Source organism: Malaclemys terrapin, chromosome 16 (genome assembly GCF_027887155.1).
Source record: "Malaclemys terrapin pileata isolate rMalTer1 chromosome 16, rMalTer1.hap1, whole genome shotgun sequence".
NCBI lineage: Eukaryota > Metazoa > Chordata > Testudines > Emydidae > Malaclemys > Malaclemys terrapin.
Genome location: NC_071520.1, coordinates 29861892 through 29880756, shown reverse-complemented (window position 1 = coordinate 29880756; position 18865 = coordinate 29861892). Strand labels below are relative to the sequence as shown.

Below are 18865 nucleotides of genomic sequence, written 5' to 3'. Positions count from 1 at the left end.
TCTCCCCACTGTGCTGGGTGGGAGCCAACTCCGATTGTAGAAACTCACAGCCGGCTGGCCTGGGCCAAGCCTGGGCCATCCCCCGGGGCAAGGGGCCGGGCGGTTGCCGGAAAGCAGTATGTCCAGGGAGCAGTGTCGGTGAGCACCCCTGGGCTCAGCCTGACGTGCAGGGCATTCCTTCGGCGTGTGCCCATCCTGCCGCTCGGGGACACACCAGTACCTTGGCCTTCAGACGGGGAAATAAAGATGAGTCACCACAGCCACGGCTGCACCTGACACTGCCGTTCCAAACCAGCACGGAGTGTGCTCTCACACCCTGCCCAGCACCCACAGACCAACCCACACCCCGCCCAGCACCCACAGACCAACCCACACCCCGCCCAGCACCCACAGACTTGTCACACTCCACCCAACACACCCTGCCCAGCACCCACAGACCAACCCACACCCCCAACACACCCTGCCCAACACCCACAGACCAACCCACACCCCATCCAGCACCCACTGACCTGTCACACTCCACCCAACACACCCTGCCCAGCACCCACAGACCAACCCACACCCCCAACACACCCTGCCCAGCACCCACAAACCAACCCACACCCCGCCCAGCACCCACCGACCTGTCACACTCCACCCAACACACCCTGCCCCGCACCCACAGACCAACCCACACCCCGCCCAGCACCCACGGACGTGTCACACTCCACCCAACACACCCTGCCCCGCACCCACAGACCAACCCACACCCCGCCCAGCACCCACCGACCTGTCACACTCCACCCAACACACCCTGCCCAGCACCCACAGACCAACCCACACCCCCAACATACCCTGCCCAGCACCCACAAACCAACCCACACCCCGCCCAGCACCCACCGACCTGTCACACTCCACCCAAAACACCCTGCCCAGGACCCACAGACTAACCCACACCCCCAACACACCCTGCCCAACACCCACAGACCAACCCACACCCCGCCCAGCACCCACAGACCAACCCACACCCCACCCAACACACCCTGCCCAGCACCCACAGACCAACCCACACCCCCAACACACCCTGCCCAGCACCCACAGACCAACCCACACCCCGCCCAGCACCCACAGACCTGTCACACTCCACCCAACACACCCTGCCCAGCACCCACAGACCAACCCACACCCTGCCCAGCACCCACAGACCTGACACACCCCACCCAGCACCCACAGACCTGACACACCCAGAGACCTGACACATCCTGCCCAGCACCCACAGACCCAGGACACCACACACAGCACACGCAGTCCAATGCACCCTGCCCAGCACCCCCATGGACATGCACATCAAACACACAGACATGACAAACACAGGCATGTCCCTCAGACAATACCCAAGCGCGCACACCGCCGCCCCTCCGTCCCCAGATGGTGTGATTTTCAGAAGTGCCCAGGGGTTGTGGTGCTCAGCCCCTCTGAAAATCCAGCCAACAGTGCACCCCCACGTAAATGCACACCCAGCAGCCCACACCCTAATGCACACATGGTCACACACAATGCAAAGACGCAGGAAATTGGCCAGCTGCTGCTGGGGGAATCCTCCATGGCTGTGGTGAGCCACAACGTGGAGGAGCAGCTGCAGAACCACCCCGTTCCCAGCAGAACAAAAAGGGGGTTTTCGAATTTCACTTTCAGCTTCGAGAATCTGAGCAAGCAAAATCCAGGGGCAAGCGGCCTGGTACCGCCCAGTGTAGGCAGGCTAAGGACAATGCCTGATGCCAGCCCCTCTCTGATGCCCTACTCCGCCCCGTGCTGCATGAATCATCCTTCCACGGCTGCCACTTCAACAAGCCCTGTGTTTATCTCACAACAATAGCAACACTTGCAAGGTCAGCACTGAAATGAGAAAGTTCCTTTCCCTGGAACAAAAGGGAAAGAATTGATCTGCTCCTTCCACTTTAATTGCGTCTTCCAGACTGTCTCACCCCCTGCAACAGAATTGCCTTGGCAGGAGAATCCACTGGCAGGCTGGCCCTGGGAACATCTATTTAAATCCAGCCCAGACAGGGGCTGACTGACAGCTGTCACTAGGTGCTTGGTGGCTGCCTCGTTGATGGGTCTCAGCCTGGTTTTTAGTGGACAGGCGTGTCCATATTTTCAGACCCACCAACGCGACTGGTGTCCAGAGCCCTACAGCTGATTGGGTGGCGGAGATTACTCCTGCCCTCACAGGTCAGGCTTGCAGCTTATTGGCAGGGCAGGTGGAAGAGAAGACTTTGATCTCAAGGACCATCACCAAAAGCAAGAGAAAAACCCACGGAATTCCACCACAGTTTATCTGAACTCCCAGGCCTCCTGTGGGGGGCTGTCCACGGCAGGCAGATCTGTTCTAACTCATCATGATAATAATAAGTACGTGAAATGATGGAGCAAAGTCCCAGAGTTCAAACCCAGGCACCATGTTATTTTCTGTGCCGGATCTTAAATATATGGAGCAACAGAGAAAATACCTTGTGCAAAGCTTTGAGGTTTGTATCTGCCTTCCTCTTCCTCAGAATCATATACACTGCAACTTCTACATGCACCTAGCAGAGAAAACAAACAGTTGGTTATTTCAGTGAAGAAAACCTTTCAAAGCCGAAATATCAGCCGGTTATTACTATGCAGCAGAGCGGGCATCCAGGCCTCGTGGAGCCGCTAATGTGGTTTATGTACTGGGGCTGTCAGATCCGTTTAGGAGAAGATGCATGTAGAAGCGAAAGACCGTGGCTTTTATTCTGACCTCTCCTGACCTTTCCCACTCCTTGACCTTTCCTGTGTCTCTCTCTGAAATGCCATGGAGCTCCTTGTGCTGTCGGATTAAATGTCACGAAAGGTGCAGCGTGCAGCTCCAGTGGCTCGGCCCCGCCTGGCTCCCTAGGTGCTCTCAGGGGAGGTTTCGGCAGCTCTCTGGGCCGGTCGCACCGAGGGGTCGAGGGAATGAACAGCCCTATTGTTATGGCCTGTTCCAGGCAGCCTCGCCAAATGCTCTGAAAGCCCCATGCTACAGAAGGGCAGCAACTCACCCAGGGTCACCCAGACCAGTCACAGAGGTGGGAATGACTATTTCTATTTGTATTAGCATAGTCTGGGGCCCATCATGGACCATTGTGCTAGGCCCTGAGCCTAAAGAGCATCCAGTGTCCATGTGACAAGAGAGAGCAGTGGCCACCAACAGAGATCGGCTACAGGAGCACTGGGAAAGGTGAGAATGGGAGCCAGCCCTCCCTCCACATCCTGGTACCTTATCCACAAGCCTGTCCTTCCCGCTGCACAAGGAAGACACGTGGGGACCGAGGAGGAGCGAGGGGAAAGGAGCAAGGAGAGGGAGAATAGATAAATGGAGGCAGAGCAGGACTGAGGATAGGAGGCTGGTTCGGGGAGAAGGGGGGGGGGCAATTAGAAAAATTCCCAGGACTCCTGGGTTCTCAGGGAGTGTCCCCATATGTAAGAGATTGGGGTATAATGACACTGAGTGCCTGAACCAGCACTGAGTGTGCTCTCACACCCCGCCCAGCACCCACAGACCCGACACGCCTCGCCCAGCACCCACAGACCTGACATACACCCCCGGCACTCACAGACCTGATATGCCTCACCCGGCACCCACAGACCCGATGCGCCCCACCCGGCATGCCCTGCCCAGCACCCATTGACCCGACACGCCTCGCCCGGCACCCACAGACCTGACGCGCCCCGCCCGGCACCCACAGACCTGACATACCCTGCCAGCACTGACAGACCCGACGCGCCCCGCCCGGCACCCACAGACCTGACACGCCCCGCCCGGCATACCCCGCCCTGCACCCACAGACCCGACGCACCCCGCCCGGCACCCACAGACCCGACATGCCTCGCCCAGCACACCCCACCCGGCACCGACAGACCTGACGTGCCCTGCCCGGCACACCCCGCCCAGCACCCACAGACCCAACGCACCCCCCTGGCACCCACAGACCTGACGCGCCCCGCCCGGCACCCACAGACCTGACGCGCCCCCTTGGCACCCACAGACCCGACACACCCCGCCTGGCATGCCCTGCCCAGCACCCACAGACCCGACACGCCCCGCCCAGCACCCACAGACCCGACACGCCCCATCAGCGTTGTGGGATGGCAGAGGAGTTGGGGATGTCAGGAACAGGGCTCAGAAACCCTGGGGAGAGCAGTGCTGGGGGAGCGCAAAGGGCCATGGCTCTCTGAGCACCGGAGTGCCCGCAAGGATTAGCTGTGCAGAGGCAGGAGGCAACTCGAGGGAGCAGCTCCCTCCCTGAGCCCTGAAATCGCAGGCGCTGAGGAAACATCTCTCCCAGGCTCCCAGGGAGCCAGCTGTTCCGTCTGGCTCTCAGGGCCCAGGCTCCAGGGGAGGCGGGAAGAGCAGCCCTCGGCTCTCGTCACCTCGCCGCTGCGCAAGAGCCAGATGCGGGGGGTCTAGGGGGCATTAGCTTTGCTCGGCTGACTGTAAACGTTTCGGCGGAATTGACTGTGTATTCAGGCACTTTCAAACACAAGTAATCTTCATCTGGGAGACGGAAAGTGAAATATGTTATTGCCGGCCGCAGTAAATTACCCGTGCCAGCCCTCGCGTATAAAACATTACAGTTGCTGGCCAGTGCACTTACTTCCCCTTGCTGTCTACCTCCCTCGATAAATTACAAAACAAATGGCTGCTGGTCATCGCGAGGCTGTGCTGAGGCCAGGCAGAATCGCGCCGCCGGCGGCAGCAGCAGCTCAGGGTTAGCACAGGAACCTGCGGGTTTATTTACTGCAGGGCGGCACTCAGCCTGCCGGACGGCGCCATAGGAGAGGTCTGCGTAAGGACTTGGGAGCACCATTACAAGGCAGAAGGCTGGGAATGGGGATCTGGGGCGTCTCACCTCTAGGTCACTGGCTCAAACCCCAGGCAGGGTGGGAGGAAGGAGTAACCCTGCAGCTCTAGGCTGACCTGGGGGGATCCCCATTGGCTGCGACCCAAGAGGAAAGCTGCAAGTGAGACGATATCTGCAAACTCCCCCTGAGCTCTGGGAGCTGGGTGGGTGGCCTTTATGTAAGGCTATCGCTGCTGGCAAGATGCTGCCTTATTAATTAACCCATTACTCATTATGAAAATAGGCTCATTGCAGTTACATACCCAATTACACCACTAGTCCATACAGCCTCATATCCAGCCACACCTGTGCCATACGAACTCAGACTACTGGTCCATATGGCCCACTATCACCCCTCCTCCCATACCTTATCAGATCATAAGTCCATCTAGTCTGATATCCTGCCTCTTGCCATACACGCTCAGACCACTGCTCCATACAGTCTGGCTGTCTCATTAGCTCAGACGACTGATTCATCAAGTACGGAGTTGTCTGGTAGTGGAAAATAACCAATGCTTTAGACACAGGTAGAAACAGCCCCAACAATGCACCTAGCCAACTGCACAGTCCTATACCAAGTCAGCCGAACCTTCCAAAATGTCTTAAATTGGAGAAAATGGTCCCAGGAAAAATGTCCTTTGAAACCTCACTCCCGCAGCACAGGATACAAACGGTCCCACTAACATTTCCAATTTGCTTTTTGTGCATGTTTGCTTAATATCTAAAATAGATCCTTTTCGTTCACTGGGTCCAGAAAAGCTAATGAGCTGTTATAATGGATGGGGTTCATTCAAGTGAAAACTGCGACAGGAAGCCAGGAGGAGAACAAACAGCTACGTCTAATTTTTTTCAGGGAAGGCCTTTAGAAAAAAATAAATAAATACATTCCTGCAACTTTAACAATCATTGTGTTGGATTTGGGAGATGTTATTCCTAGTGACAGACAAGGGCAATTATCTGCTATCCGCCAGCAGTTTTAGCCTAATTTCATTACTGCTGTGCAATTCTTCCTGAGCCGCTAGTCTATCAATGTCTCACAGAAAGGATTAGCCGGCACTTTCTTCATCTTCAAATGAATTTTAGCTGTCATGCCCTTGATGAATAGAACAGGGAGGACTACTAACCTAGGTGAGGAAGCATGTCTGCCTGCCTGTCTGGGAATCTAGGCAAAAGCAAATAAAACACCAAAGCAGCTGGGGGAAATGGGATGCCCCTGCTTCATAGGTGCCTAGAATGGAGCTCTAATCCGCAGCTGCCCACGCTGAAAAGGACACACCGGGAGATACTAAAGTATCTATTCCCCCTGGTGTGCATGTCTCATACATCTCTCTCCATCAGTCTATACACAGACACTATATGCATGGGTGTGCATGTATATCCATCTAAAATCCATATGCATATATACAATCTAGATTGTATGCACACACGTCAGCCTTGCGAAACTGTCACGAGAAGTCACCAGCCCATGCACACGAGCTAACCCACCCATACCACCACGCCCATGAAAAATGAAGATGTTGTTGTACTTGTCTGTCAACAGACCCTACCCAGCCAGGTGGGCAAACAGCATTCTGCAGGGCTTATCTGTGCATGTGCATTGGAGACCTTACTTGATGCTCGAAGGAGGAGATTTTTCGGAGACAGAAATGGCTCCTAACACCCACTGATTATGACACATAAATTACATATATATTAGGTTTCAGTTTCTTATTTCTAATGTTGTCCCTGGAGACAGGAGCAATCTGAGCATTCGCCTAGGAGTTCTAATCCCAGCTCTGACACTGACTGGCTGTGTGAGCTGTGGGCAATTCACTTAATGTCTTTGTGCTCAGTTTCCCCTATTGTAAAGCAGGGATAATATTATTTACCTACCGCATATGGGTGTGTTGAGGCTTCTTTAGTTAATGCTGGCCTGAGGCGTGGATGAACAGTACATAGTCTATTCTTCAGAGACCAAATTTAGGAATTGGGCCACAATCTCTCTAAACTGGTGTATCAGCGGTAGGCCCGTGCATGGCTTCTCCAATGGATTAAGAACACAGCATCTATAATATGATGAAACAATGAGCAAACCAACTCTCTCCTCTCCAGGAGAGGTTTATCTGTCAATCTAGGCCACTTCGGAATACATTAAAGCAATTGAAACTTCAGAAGCTGAAACCAAAAGAGGTTGCCTGGATAGCCGTCTGGGTGACATCATGGCAGGAGGACCTGACATGCCACTTCCAGATGGAAGAAGAGTCTCAAGGGCTGACCTGCTGCAGCCACACTGGTCCCTCGCTCACACCAGGGAACCTAGTAGACAACATACCAAATAATGTGATGTTCAAGGTGATTTTCCCTCAGTGCAGGGAGGCAGGGTTGTGTCACAGACAAGTTGGCTGGTCACCATTAACGCTAGGTGGAGCGGGCACCCTTGTCCCTGGCCGCGCTCAGAGCTAAGAACATCACGAGGGTTACTACGCTTTCGAACATGACGAGTTTTCCCAGGGTCGACAGAGGCACAATGGGGACTGGCTTCTGCACATCCTCAGTGGTGCAGCCAGTCCCTGCTCACTCACCTTCCGCACCCGAGCAGCCCCAATGGGCCTGATTCTGGTCTTTGTTACACCCGAGTAAATCAGATAAAAGTCTGTTGGCGTGGTGTACGACCGCTGCTGGTGAGCACAGAATCAGGGGCAACAGGCACTGGCTACTGACGTAGTCTGGGTACAGGATCCAGCCCCAGGGGAACGTGCTGCTGTACAAATGGACCTTTGGACTCTAGAAGGCAGCCAGAATGGGGAAGGTGCAAAGATGCCAGTGCAGGTGGGACTTTGCTTTGGCCAAGCTCTGTATCCAGGGACAGGGAACTTAAATCCAGTGACTAACATCTGGAGGTTGCAGCCAGCCTGCCCATTCTGTGCCACGGCTTTGGCAGGTGCCTTGGCTCTGTGAGGCTCTGCCTTGCCCTGTGCTGAGCTGTAGAGGGGAAATCTGAATCTCCCACTGTGCAGCTAGACTAAAACTATTTTAAATCTTAATAATGCCAGACGACTAGAAACTGCCACTAAGCAAATAGGCACACAGGTGATCAATACAAGCACGGGACTACATGAACAAGGCGAGCAGAGGGGGTGATTTGCAGCAGCCTCTGTGACATTCAGAGGGTTTTTCTTTTGCTCTAAGCAGATGCCAGGAGGTTATATTATGTTTAGAGAACCAAGGTATCTAAATTAGATGGGCCTTCAAGCTGGATTAGGGCAAATGGTCACCCTCACGGTGATCCAGAAGCAATAACCCTCTTCATACGAAGACAGCAATGCTTGTTTACCTTCTGCACATCACCCTGAGCTCTAGGCTATGGAGGAGTCGGGGATTCTGTCCCCCACTACATTTCTGATGGCCCAGAATCAAATCTGCGAGAGCTTCCTTCTAAAACCCATGCCTGGCCCTTCCCCAATCTCCATTCTAGGTGTGCCCAGGCCCAGGGGAATGCAGGATGGGGGTATTTACACAGTGCAGCAGCAGCAAGTCAATACAAAGCACTTTGCTAATTTATCTTCCCCAAATTGTGGGAAATCATTTATTTCATCAGCACCGAGCAAATGACCGGCTGACCCAGCCCCTCCCCCAGTTCTGGGAAGCCCTGTGCTCTGGAAGAAAGAACTGGTTTGTTTTTTATGCCTGTGTGTTCAGAAGCAGAGCCCAGGGTGGGGGAAGTAATGCTATTTTCGCTCTGCATGAATGTATGTTATGCCTGTGTTAAATGTACACAAACGACCCAAAGCACGGCTCTCACGCCCCATCCATTGGTTAGGCTCTGCACACGGCTCATTTAGAAAATTAAAACAAGTCAGGTCAGGATGTGGCCTCCCCAAAGCCCAACGCACCTTTGCCCGTGCAGACTGACACAGCGCAGCCAATACCCATGCTGACCCAGGGGCTGCCGATCACTCAGTTGTCTTGGGCTTGATTCCGCGGGGCACTAAGCGAGGATGCTCGCTTTGCAGGAGTGGGCTCCTGGCTTGGGAGAGCGACCAGTGCCCATCAACCATTCCCAGTGCTTCCCCAAATGCTTTCGGAGCTGGGAGTGCCAGGCCCATTTGTCATGACAAGCGAGGGCATGGGGGGAATAGCACAGATTGGTCACCGTGAAACAAGAGTCACAGATTTGTGGCAGCAACAGATCGTGAGCGCAGGGTTGAGTGTTTTCTTGGGTTGGCATATGGTGATATGTCACTCAGCCACTGCGCCCCCAAACTGTGCATACCCAGATCCCTTATGGGCCTTGTCTCTTCTTTGTAACATTTACTTGCCAGGCTGAGCTAGCATGGACTGGGACCAGCCTTCCCCGATGACCCCAGCAATTTCTGGAGAATTTAATCTTCTATTTAAAAAAAAAAAAAATTACAAAACTCTAAGTTTCTAGCCCTTCTGGCTGTGAAGAAATCCTTCTGAACAGAACACAAACCTGCCAGAGGTACAGCTACAGAAATAATCTTCAGAAGAGATGCAAACATTCATTCACTACAATGGTATGTTGACTCTGAAGCTTAATGACGACAACATATGTGTTGTGAATTATATTACTGCTAATCATTTTAAAAGCTAGCCTGGAGTGACAGGCGATGATCAAGCAGAGAGCCGCCGTTTCTGCCCCAACCCCGCTCACCAGGATCCTAGCTGCTCTGTACGTGTTTAAAAACGATCTCACGATTGGCCGAATCCCTGTGCAGCTTCACGGGTGGGAGCAATTGTGGGAGTGTTTGTGCACACAGTGCTCCGGGTGTTTTCACCACTGGCTGCAGTGGTGTTAGACCAATGGGGAGACAGTTTCCCACAATTCCCAACACAAAGGCAGACTATGAGTGAGCCCTGCCCAGAATTTACCAGTCTCTTCCATCTCTAAGGTACCCCTCTCGCCCAGTCTCCTAGTCACAACAGGCTCCCTCCCTGCAGCACTTTGTAGTGCTTTGTTCAACTTTGGCTAATGCCACAAAGCTCCCACAATGCCTCACTGCCTGGCCAGAGAATTGAACCCAATTCCCATCATTTTGGGGGATCAAGGTTACAACCTTCATATGTTGGGGGGCTTTGGGGTTGTTTTCTTAAATCTTAATTCCCAGTCATCAGGTACTCCTTGTAGAATATTTTAGCAGCTCTAATGCAATCTCTCTGAAATAGCATTTTAATCTAACCTAGCTTCACTGTATACCTGCTCCTAATAAACCTCTGCGACTTTAATGAACTAAATAGCAAATTACTTTTTTATTCAAGAATGAAATTTCATCATATTCATAATTCATATTTTATTTCAGACATCTGCTGCTGATTACATTACATTTAACTAAAATTAGATGATGCTCAGAATGTAATTAAGCCCCTGCCAAATTCTCTGGCCCACCAATACCAGTCTTGCTCAGCGGGGGCCGTTTGCAGCCTAATATGTAATTAGGAGCTATTTTCTAGCTGTTTTTAAAGTCTGAAAATTAGCTGCCTTTATTAATCACACAGACAAATATAAAGCAGAGCCAACGCTCGCTGAAATTTCTAAAAAGGATTTTTTTTTAATTATACACCACATAGTGCTGAGACTCATTTTGAATGTTGATTTGTTGTGCACTGACATTTTGACAACTAGTTCTCAATTTGTCTGTCGTAGTTAGGCAACAACAAAGCCGACAGTAATACTTAACTTTCAAAACCTTCAGTGCGCCAGGAGGGGAAAGGGAGAAAAAAAAATCTGCTTTGTACAAATGTTTAGTTCCTCGGGAGCTGGCAGGGCCGCGTCATGCTGCTCCCTCTCCCGGAGAGGACGGGCTGGGCCGGGGAAAGGAACTGAGGGGAAAGGCAGGTCTGCCTCAGCCCAGCAAGGCACACGGATCTTCTTCCCCTTGGCTTATACTCTTGGTATTAAGAGCATTTGGGAAATTTCAGGTGCCCTGCAAGGGAGCAAGTCGACCAGGACAATACTCCTGCCTGAAGAAAACACCATCTCTCCCATGCACCAGCTTCCTAGCTGGAGTGTTACTGCGCAGGCCTTTGCCGCTGCAGGGCCTGGCCCGACTGAGCTCAGCTGGGCCAGCTTTCACTGACAGCTTTGCAGGCAAACCAGAGAGCCCCACGTGGCGAAGGGGCAGCGGGTGGCTTTTCAGCCGCGCTGCGACTCGGGCTGCGTAGAGCCAGCGCTCACCCAGGCACAGAGCACCGCTCGCAGGGCTCTCCCGTGTCCTGCTCAAGACAGTGGAAGGGAGAGTTTGTTTGGGGCAGGGGAGGGAACACCTCGCCCAGCTAGTGCTAGCACAGCCTGTCCTACATCAGGGGGAAGGACAGCACAGCACCGGAGGGAAGAGATCGACTTCAACCAGCCGCCCTCAGCAGACTCCAACTGACCAAGCCCAGAGCCTGGCAGCTCAGGCGTTAAGGGCCAAGCCAGGATGTTTGGATCAGGGGGCCAGTTTTGGACCCGCTGTGGCTGAAGAGGTAAATTGATTCTGCTAATGCACTGTGGCCGTGCCCACAGAGGGAGCTGGTGCCTGACGGGGAGCGGGAAAAGGGGGTGCTGTCACAAGGAAATACAACCACCCCACAGGAACGGATTCCTACCAACGCAGAGCACGGGGCAGGTGGAGCGCAAGGCAGCCCCAGGGGCTGCGGCTAGGTCTGGCTCAGAGCAGACACCATCCAGGTAATCTGCAGTGGGGAAAGAGGGGAATTCGGGCTTTAGTTCAGCCTGCGCAGACGGGTGAAGTCAGTGGCCTATTTCAGTTTAATGAGTGGTGATTGCTCCCGGAACGCTCCTCTCCTAGCGGCTGACATAGTCACATTATCCTTCATTGCCACTCTCGCCCCGTGTCCCTCTGCAGGACACCGCGCTGCGTCGTTGGCTGGGACGGGCACTTTCCCCGTTCTCCAGGGAGAGACGGCCTCGTGGAAGAGAGGACAAGGGGGAGGTGCTGTGCTGGATGGGACAGGCCCCAGCATGCTCCAGCCCCACGCAGGGCGAAGGGGAGGAAACAGCCTGCTTTTCACTGTGCGGGGGTCAGGGTGCCCTAGCACCTCCCATCTTGCTGTCCTCGGCTGATAGGCCATCCACTGGCCCCTGGAGAAACATGCTGGGGTCTCTCCACACTGTTTCTAGTAGACAGGTGTCCACAGCCCCAAGACACCAGCATGAGTTAGCTTTTACCCTTTTATTACTTGCTATTTGTATCACACTAGCACCTGGAGGCCCCAGCATACCAGGCATTGCTTAGCCACAGACTAGCTAGATTGTGACCTGGCCGGGGCAGGGACTGGACGCTGACAGGCAAAGGGAATGTTATCCTTGTGGCACAGGTGGGAACTGAGGCCCCTGGTCACAGTGGGGCTGTGATAGGAGTCGGAAACTGAACCCAAAGTTCCCGAGTCTCAGTCTGCGCCCCAGCAACAAGACCCTTCCTCCCTCCAGGGGCAGCTCTGTACTCACAGCGGTGGCGGGGAGACGCACACACCCAGCCTGCCATGCTGGCGCCTGTCAGCACTGCGCAGATCAAACAAACAAAGGGTCTCCGTCTCCCAGGCTGTTTTTCTTTTTAAACACACAGAAGAAAAATGAATCCAAACTCTGGCAAGGTGAATCCCTCCCAGAGACAACAAACCACGGCAGGTTGCCAGCTATGCTACAGCCCGCACTGCATGTTACGCGGAGAAGGCCCTGGTCCTGTGTGGATGGAAAGGAGGAGAGCGGAGAAACATCTGGGGTGGGGAAGGGGGGGGGCATTGCCAGTAAAATCTGGGTTACACCCATCTGTAACCACTGCCCCGCATCTCCCAGTGCCAGGAACCAACTCCCCTTCTCTCGCTGCTCTACAGCCCCAAGCAGCCCAGCTCGGCAGAGGAAGGGGGCTTGGAGTGAGCGTCCACAGCCCCCCTCCGCCTGGGAGGCAGTGAAAGAGGCACTGTCGCATTGCTCCTCACGCCGGCTAGGAGTAACCTCAGACAGAGAGCAAAGACCAAGCAGGCTGTGGGAATGAACCCCCAATCCCCTTGCAGCCGCAGGTTTGGGCTGCAGGAAACTCGCCTGATCTCTCATTTTCTGCAGGCAAACTCCCAGAGCCAAGTGCTAGAGAAGAAAGCAGGTGATCAGGTCGCCCAGGCTCTGGTCCCTAGTGGAGGATTGTTCCTACGACTCCCAGGGCAGGGACTTTTTCTCGGATATGTAGGCGTGGATGGATCAGATTTATGTTGCTAAATGTCTATTTCACCCCAGACAGCCAAAAAATATCCCCAGACGACAAAGTGCGAAAAATGCTGCTTGAGAACAAACCAGTGTCTGAGTTAAGGCGATTTACTTTGGCGACATCGTGTGTCAAAACAGACAATGTGTGTTTTAACGGTTATAAGGCTTTCACTTTTTGAATCTAAGCAGCTACTGTCAGACAATTACTGTTTGCCCCCCCCCATTCATTTCCCAACGCTGCAAAAATTAAATAAACTTTAAAAACCTGCTTAAAAATAAACATCAATATTATCCATCAAAATTCTGCCAAGCCTACCTATTTGTCTGCATAGGCCCCTGCAAAGACCGGAGTGATGTATCTGCTAATGCTTTGTCCCGTATCCCCCTGGAGAGCAGAGCCGATGGCACAGGCCTGCCCCAGCACTACATGACTGAACAGAAATTAGAGCTAGAGAAGTTTAGTATTTACTATGGAGGTGGACCCTACAGAGCAGGGGTAGGCAACCTATGGCATGCGCGCCAAAGGCGGCACGCGAGTTGATTTTCAGTGGCACTCACACTGCCCGGGTCCTGGCCACTGGTCCGGGGGGCTCTGCATTTTAATTTAATTTTAAATGAAGGGTCTTAAACATTTAAAAAACCTTATTTACTTTACATATAATAGTTTAGTTATATATTATAGACTTATAGAAAGAGACCTTCTAAAAACGTTAACATGTATTCCTGGCACGCCAAACCTTAAATCAGAGTGAATCAATGAAGCCTCGGCACACCACTTCTGAAAGGTTGCCAACCCCTGCTACAGCGAATCCTAGAAATGCTGGGCTGACCTCTACAGGTCTTCCAGTCCACCCGCCCCAGGCTGAGACAGGGCCAAGTAAACCAACTGCATCCTGACAGGGGTTTGTCCAACCTGTTCTTAAAAATCTCCACTGATGGCGATTCCACAACTGCCCATCGCTGACTGCACTAACCAACCCTAGGAATAGCTGCCTAGGGGACAGAAGGTGGCAGGCACGGCCCAGTTTAGGACAGGAAGTGAAGACGACTGCAACCAGCTGAAACACCAGGGGGACTGAGCGAGGCCCATTCTGCTCCACAGCACACTGATCCCGTGATGCCGGATTACATAAAAATGGGGGTTTCACAGAATCATTTTTGAGAGTGGGGATGTCAGATTTTTGGATCAGGCCCCATGAGAGTCCACTTACATCCACCATCGTTGGCTAGCGCTAGAGACAGGAGCATGGTCAGTAGCAGCCAGTGCAGGGGAAATTCCCTGGCTGCTCACTCCTCCCAGCTTGCCTAAGGGCACTGGGACCTGCAGGAAGCCTAGGGGCTGCGGACATTACTGCCAGCCTGGAATGGCACTGACCCCAGGGCGGAGAGCTCCAATGCCTGCAGAGAGCCTGCAGCTGGCCCAAGCGCAGGCCAGCCTGGGGCCGGTTCGTACCCACCCATGGAAAAGAGCGAGGGGAGGCAGAAGCCCTGTGGAGCCAAAAGGAGCGAGGCGCAGGAGAAAGGAGGGGAAGAAACACAAATAATCTTCTGCCACCTCCCTGCAGCCTCTCGGCTGCAAAGCAGAGCGTGTGCAATACAAACAGCACTACACTGGCCATCAGCGGAGACATGCTCCAAAGTGAGAGGACTAATTGAATCGAATTGAAAAGGAGGAATTGGCTGCTGGGGCGAGAGGGGCACCCAGCCCCCCCTTTAGAATTTCAAACTGGTTCAGGGGAAGTTTGTTCTCTCAAGGGCTCCCCGTCCTGGTGCATGCACCAGCCAGACAATGACTGCAGGGTTTCTCCCCGCACCCGAGTTCCGCTCTCCCCACCCCCTGCCTTTCATCTATGCGCTCTGACATTTTCTCTCTATCACTGACCCTTTTGCTGTTCTCGCTGTTATCTCAAATAATGTCACTGCCTCTTTAGAATCTATTCATCAGAGCAGAAAGAAGCCGCTGCTGACACTGATAAAAAAAAAAAAACCATCTGTGCCTTGCAGGGGGAGGAAAGCGCCCGCACAAACCACACCACTGCCGTTTACACAGGGGAGCCAAGCGCTAATTAAATTCCTAGCAGGGTTAGAGGCGCAAGACCAGCCTGGGAAGAGGCACCGCCTTACATTGAGGAAGGCAAACTGGGAACGCCAGCGAGAGACGCCCGCGAGGTCCAGCTGGCACTTTCTTCTCAGACCAACATGAAATCTTCAACTCCTTGTCAGGTATCAGCCGCCCCGCACCTTGAAAGAGCTCCCCGCCAGGACCAGCAGCTTGGTGATTATGGAGCAAGGGAAACGCCCCCCAGGAGAGTAACCTCGCGCTGATCCTGCAGAGGAGAGGAGAGTACACGTGGAACAGAGTCCGGCATCCCGCACAACTAGGGAAGCATTCCTGCCCGGCCCCCAGCCCACGCCTCTGTATGGCCTGGAGCCTGAGATCCCTCGGGAACTTTGTCTGACCCTTCTTGTGAACGGGATGTGGAGGCTGGTCACAGCAGGCAAGTAAGAGAATATTCTCTTGAAAAGAAATGAGCCCGTCTTTAACCCCTGCCTACAACTGCACTGCACTGGCAGACAGCATGCACAAGGCAGCAATCCAGATACCGGGCACGCGCTTTGGTGGCAGAAGACCCAGGCTCTTGTCCCAGCTCTGCCCCTGAGTCCCTGCCCAAATCACTTAGCCCATTGCAGCCAGCGGGAATCCTTCCATTAAGTGCAGTGGGCTTCAGATCAGGGCCTTTAGCTCTGTGCCTCAGTTTCCCCATCTCTGTAAGTAGGGGCTGATACAGCTTCCTCACCGTAGTCGGGTTTGTGAAAATCTACTCCGTGAAGTTCTAAGGAATACGCCCCGGGGTCGAATCGAAGCCCCTCTCACAGCAGCAGTACTTGCTCTTGAAGCTGTAAAAGGTTCCCTACCCAACTGAAAGTCAAGACAGATAGACAGCAGATTTGTTAGGAGCGAGAACAGAAGGCAGGTATTTTATTCCATGCATGCCTTTAGCTACAAGGTCATCCCTTAAGGTTTCTGGCCAGCCAGCTCGATCTACCAGACATTTCATAACATTTTCCCTGCAGGCAGAACGATAGTGAACAATGATTTACAAGAGAGAGAGTCTGAGATTCAAAGTCTCTGCAGTCACTTAAAAGAAGAGTTCCCCCTCCCTGAGGATTTATGATGCATTTCGGCTGTCTTTGCCCACTCACTCCCCTCCCACAGCTGCATGGCATCACTCCATGAGCTCTGGGTCCCTCCCATCAGCAAGACAGAGCATTAAACATCAAAGAAGTTTCCTTAAGCAGTGGGGACATTTTTTTTTTTTTAAGAAAGGTTTGACAAAGTGTCTCATTTTTTTATGTTGAAAAGCATCCTTTTGGCTAAAACAATAAAAGTAGATTATACGCACAGCCCTCATCAGGAAATACAGCTACGTCTCAACACATTTGATCCACTTAGAGGAAAAAAAACCCTTGGTATAGTTATATTAACGAAATCCCTGCAGAGTTTGGATGCAACCTTTCTTTAGGAGTCTCAGCCCTTTTTGCTAGAGCATTTTGCTAGTAAGAACTTACAGTACATTAGCACCTGCAGCTCCCAACCAAGATCCAGCCCCAGGGTGGTAGGCACTCTACAGAGTACTTGCCCTGAAGATCCTACACAGATAAGAACACAGCAAGGAGAAGAAACAGGAAGGTGAAGAGTCACACAGCAAGTCCAGCAGCAGTAGTAGGATTAGAACCCAGATCTCACAACCCAGCCTTCTAGTCACCAGACCGCCGTGCGTCCCCAGACAGACTCAGAACCAACAGCCAAGCCAAAAGCTACCCAAGCAAGAAGCGATTTGAAAAATTGTTACATGTTCTTTTCCTCTGCAACAGGATGGAGTTTAGACTCCAACCTTTCCTCCCTGCTCTGGCTATTAAGAGGCCAAGCTGGGATCGTTAGTCTTTTTGCAAAGCTCCGAATGTGAAAAATGAAGCTGAAGAAAAATTAGCCAAATTACCAGGCTAATCCTTCAGCAGAAATCGTTGCTCCATTACACATCTGTAAAATGAGCCTATAAAAAGAAAAAAAAAGACATGGGGGGGGGAGGAGTAAATATACGAAGCGGTTGCTCTTTTGCTGCGGATACTAGCTGCAAGGTAAGGGGGGGGGGGGGAGAAAAACACACACTCAAAATGTAATTTGCGCTTCAAATGCTCCGAGTGTTAAACTGCAGGGGCGGCTGTTCAAATGCTGCCTCGTTCTGAGCCTCTCTTACCTGTCGGTTTTACAGGAGTGAGCCAACGGCAGCAGGAACGTTTAAACAGGTGAGTACGACAGCTGTAAGAACGGAGATCCATGGATGCAGCGCTGGCTTGTGGCTAGGGCAGGGGAGCAGGACTTTTGGGTTTTATGCCTGGCTCTTGCTAATCGGAGTCAGCACCATTCACTTTATCCTCTCTCCGCCTCAGTTTATTCCTCTATGTAATTAGCAGGGTGTGTAATTAATTAATTGGGTGAGACCCAGTGTAAATGTAACTGCAATTGAAAAGGTTATTTATCCCCCCTCTTTGGACAGAACATTTGTGAAAAGTAAGCAGAAAACCACCTCAGATGTCAATCACGCTATTTGTTGTGGGTTCCTGTTGATTAACCAAGGGGGGGGGGGGGAGGGAAGAGGAAGATAAATAAGACAGCCCTTGCGGACGGTTGTAAAATCCATGCTTACGTCTAATAAATTGGGACTGGCTCCAGCTGCCGACTTATGCAATTACGGCCCCGCTGTTGGCACAGATAACTCGCTGCCCTGCTTCCGGGCAAGATTTGCCCGTCAAATCAAACAGGCCGAGAGGCATAAGCAAATTTGATCTCTTTGTTAACAGTTTCTAAGTGGACCTATCAGAGCTTGACGCCAGCGCCAGTCCTGGAGAAGCTGTACTGCAGAGCAAGACCCCGATATCTTCTATGCCAAAGGTGCCTCCCAACCACTATCCAAGGGCCCGGCCCTGGAATACAGGCTCCTGGTATTTCAGAAGAGTGGGTCTCCGCTGCCCCCTTGTGGTCAGCAACAGAAAAGCGTTGAAGCAATTGATGGCTGTAAAGGGCACAACCCTTTTAAAAACCACGGAGGGGCTGTCTGCTCCCCTCTTGAAGGCTGAGCGCACAGCAGCCATTGTCAGAACTGACAATTCTGTAGTAAGCGATCAGCTCGTAGGCACTGTGGTAATACAAATAATTCTAGAAATTCTTCCGTCATTCCAGGGACCATTTTCCTTTCCCTAAAGAGAAGGGACCAAAGAGCCAGATACTGGATCAAAATCCATCAATTTAGAAGACCGTTCCCCATTTGGCCACCTTAGGTGATGGTTTCCATCGCTACCCCACACAAACAAGCAGCAGCCGCTCTCAGGGAGGAGGATGGGGCTCCTGGGTGAGATATTTGCCCTTGCAAATGCTAATACTGTAGTACAGGGGTAGGCAACCTATGGCATGGGTGCCGAAGGCGGCACACGAGCTGATTTTCAGTGGAACTCACACTGCCCATGTCCTGGCCATTGGTCCGGGGGGGGGCTCTGCATTTTAATTTAATTTTAAATGAAGCGTCTTAAACATTTTAAAAACCTTATTTACTTTACATACAATAGTTTAGTTATATATTATAGACTTATAGAAAGAGACCTTCTAAAACTGTTAAAATGTATGACTGGCACGCGAAACCTTAAATTAGAGTGAATGAATGAAGACTCGGCCCACCACTTCTGAAAGGTTGCCGACCCCTGCTGTAGCGCAAACCTG

At 52.4% G+C, this 18865-nt stretch overlaps 1 protein-coding gene across 2 annotated transcripts in view; it reads right to left on the bottom strand.

The window, feature by feature from the left end:
- The window catches only part of MVK (mevalonate kinase), a 56969-nt gene that overhangs the window by 16531 nt on the left and 21573 nt on the right, over positions 1-18865 (bottom strand). For both annotated transcript variants that reach the window (XM_054006456.1, XM_054006457.1), the window contains exon 10: positions 2490-2564. In XM_054006456.1, the coding sequence (XP_053862431.1) occupies positions 2490-2564 (75 nt within the window). The remainder of the gene's footprint in view (positions 1-2489; positions 2565-18865) is intronic.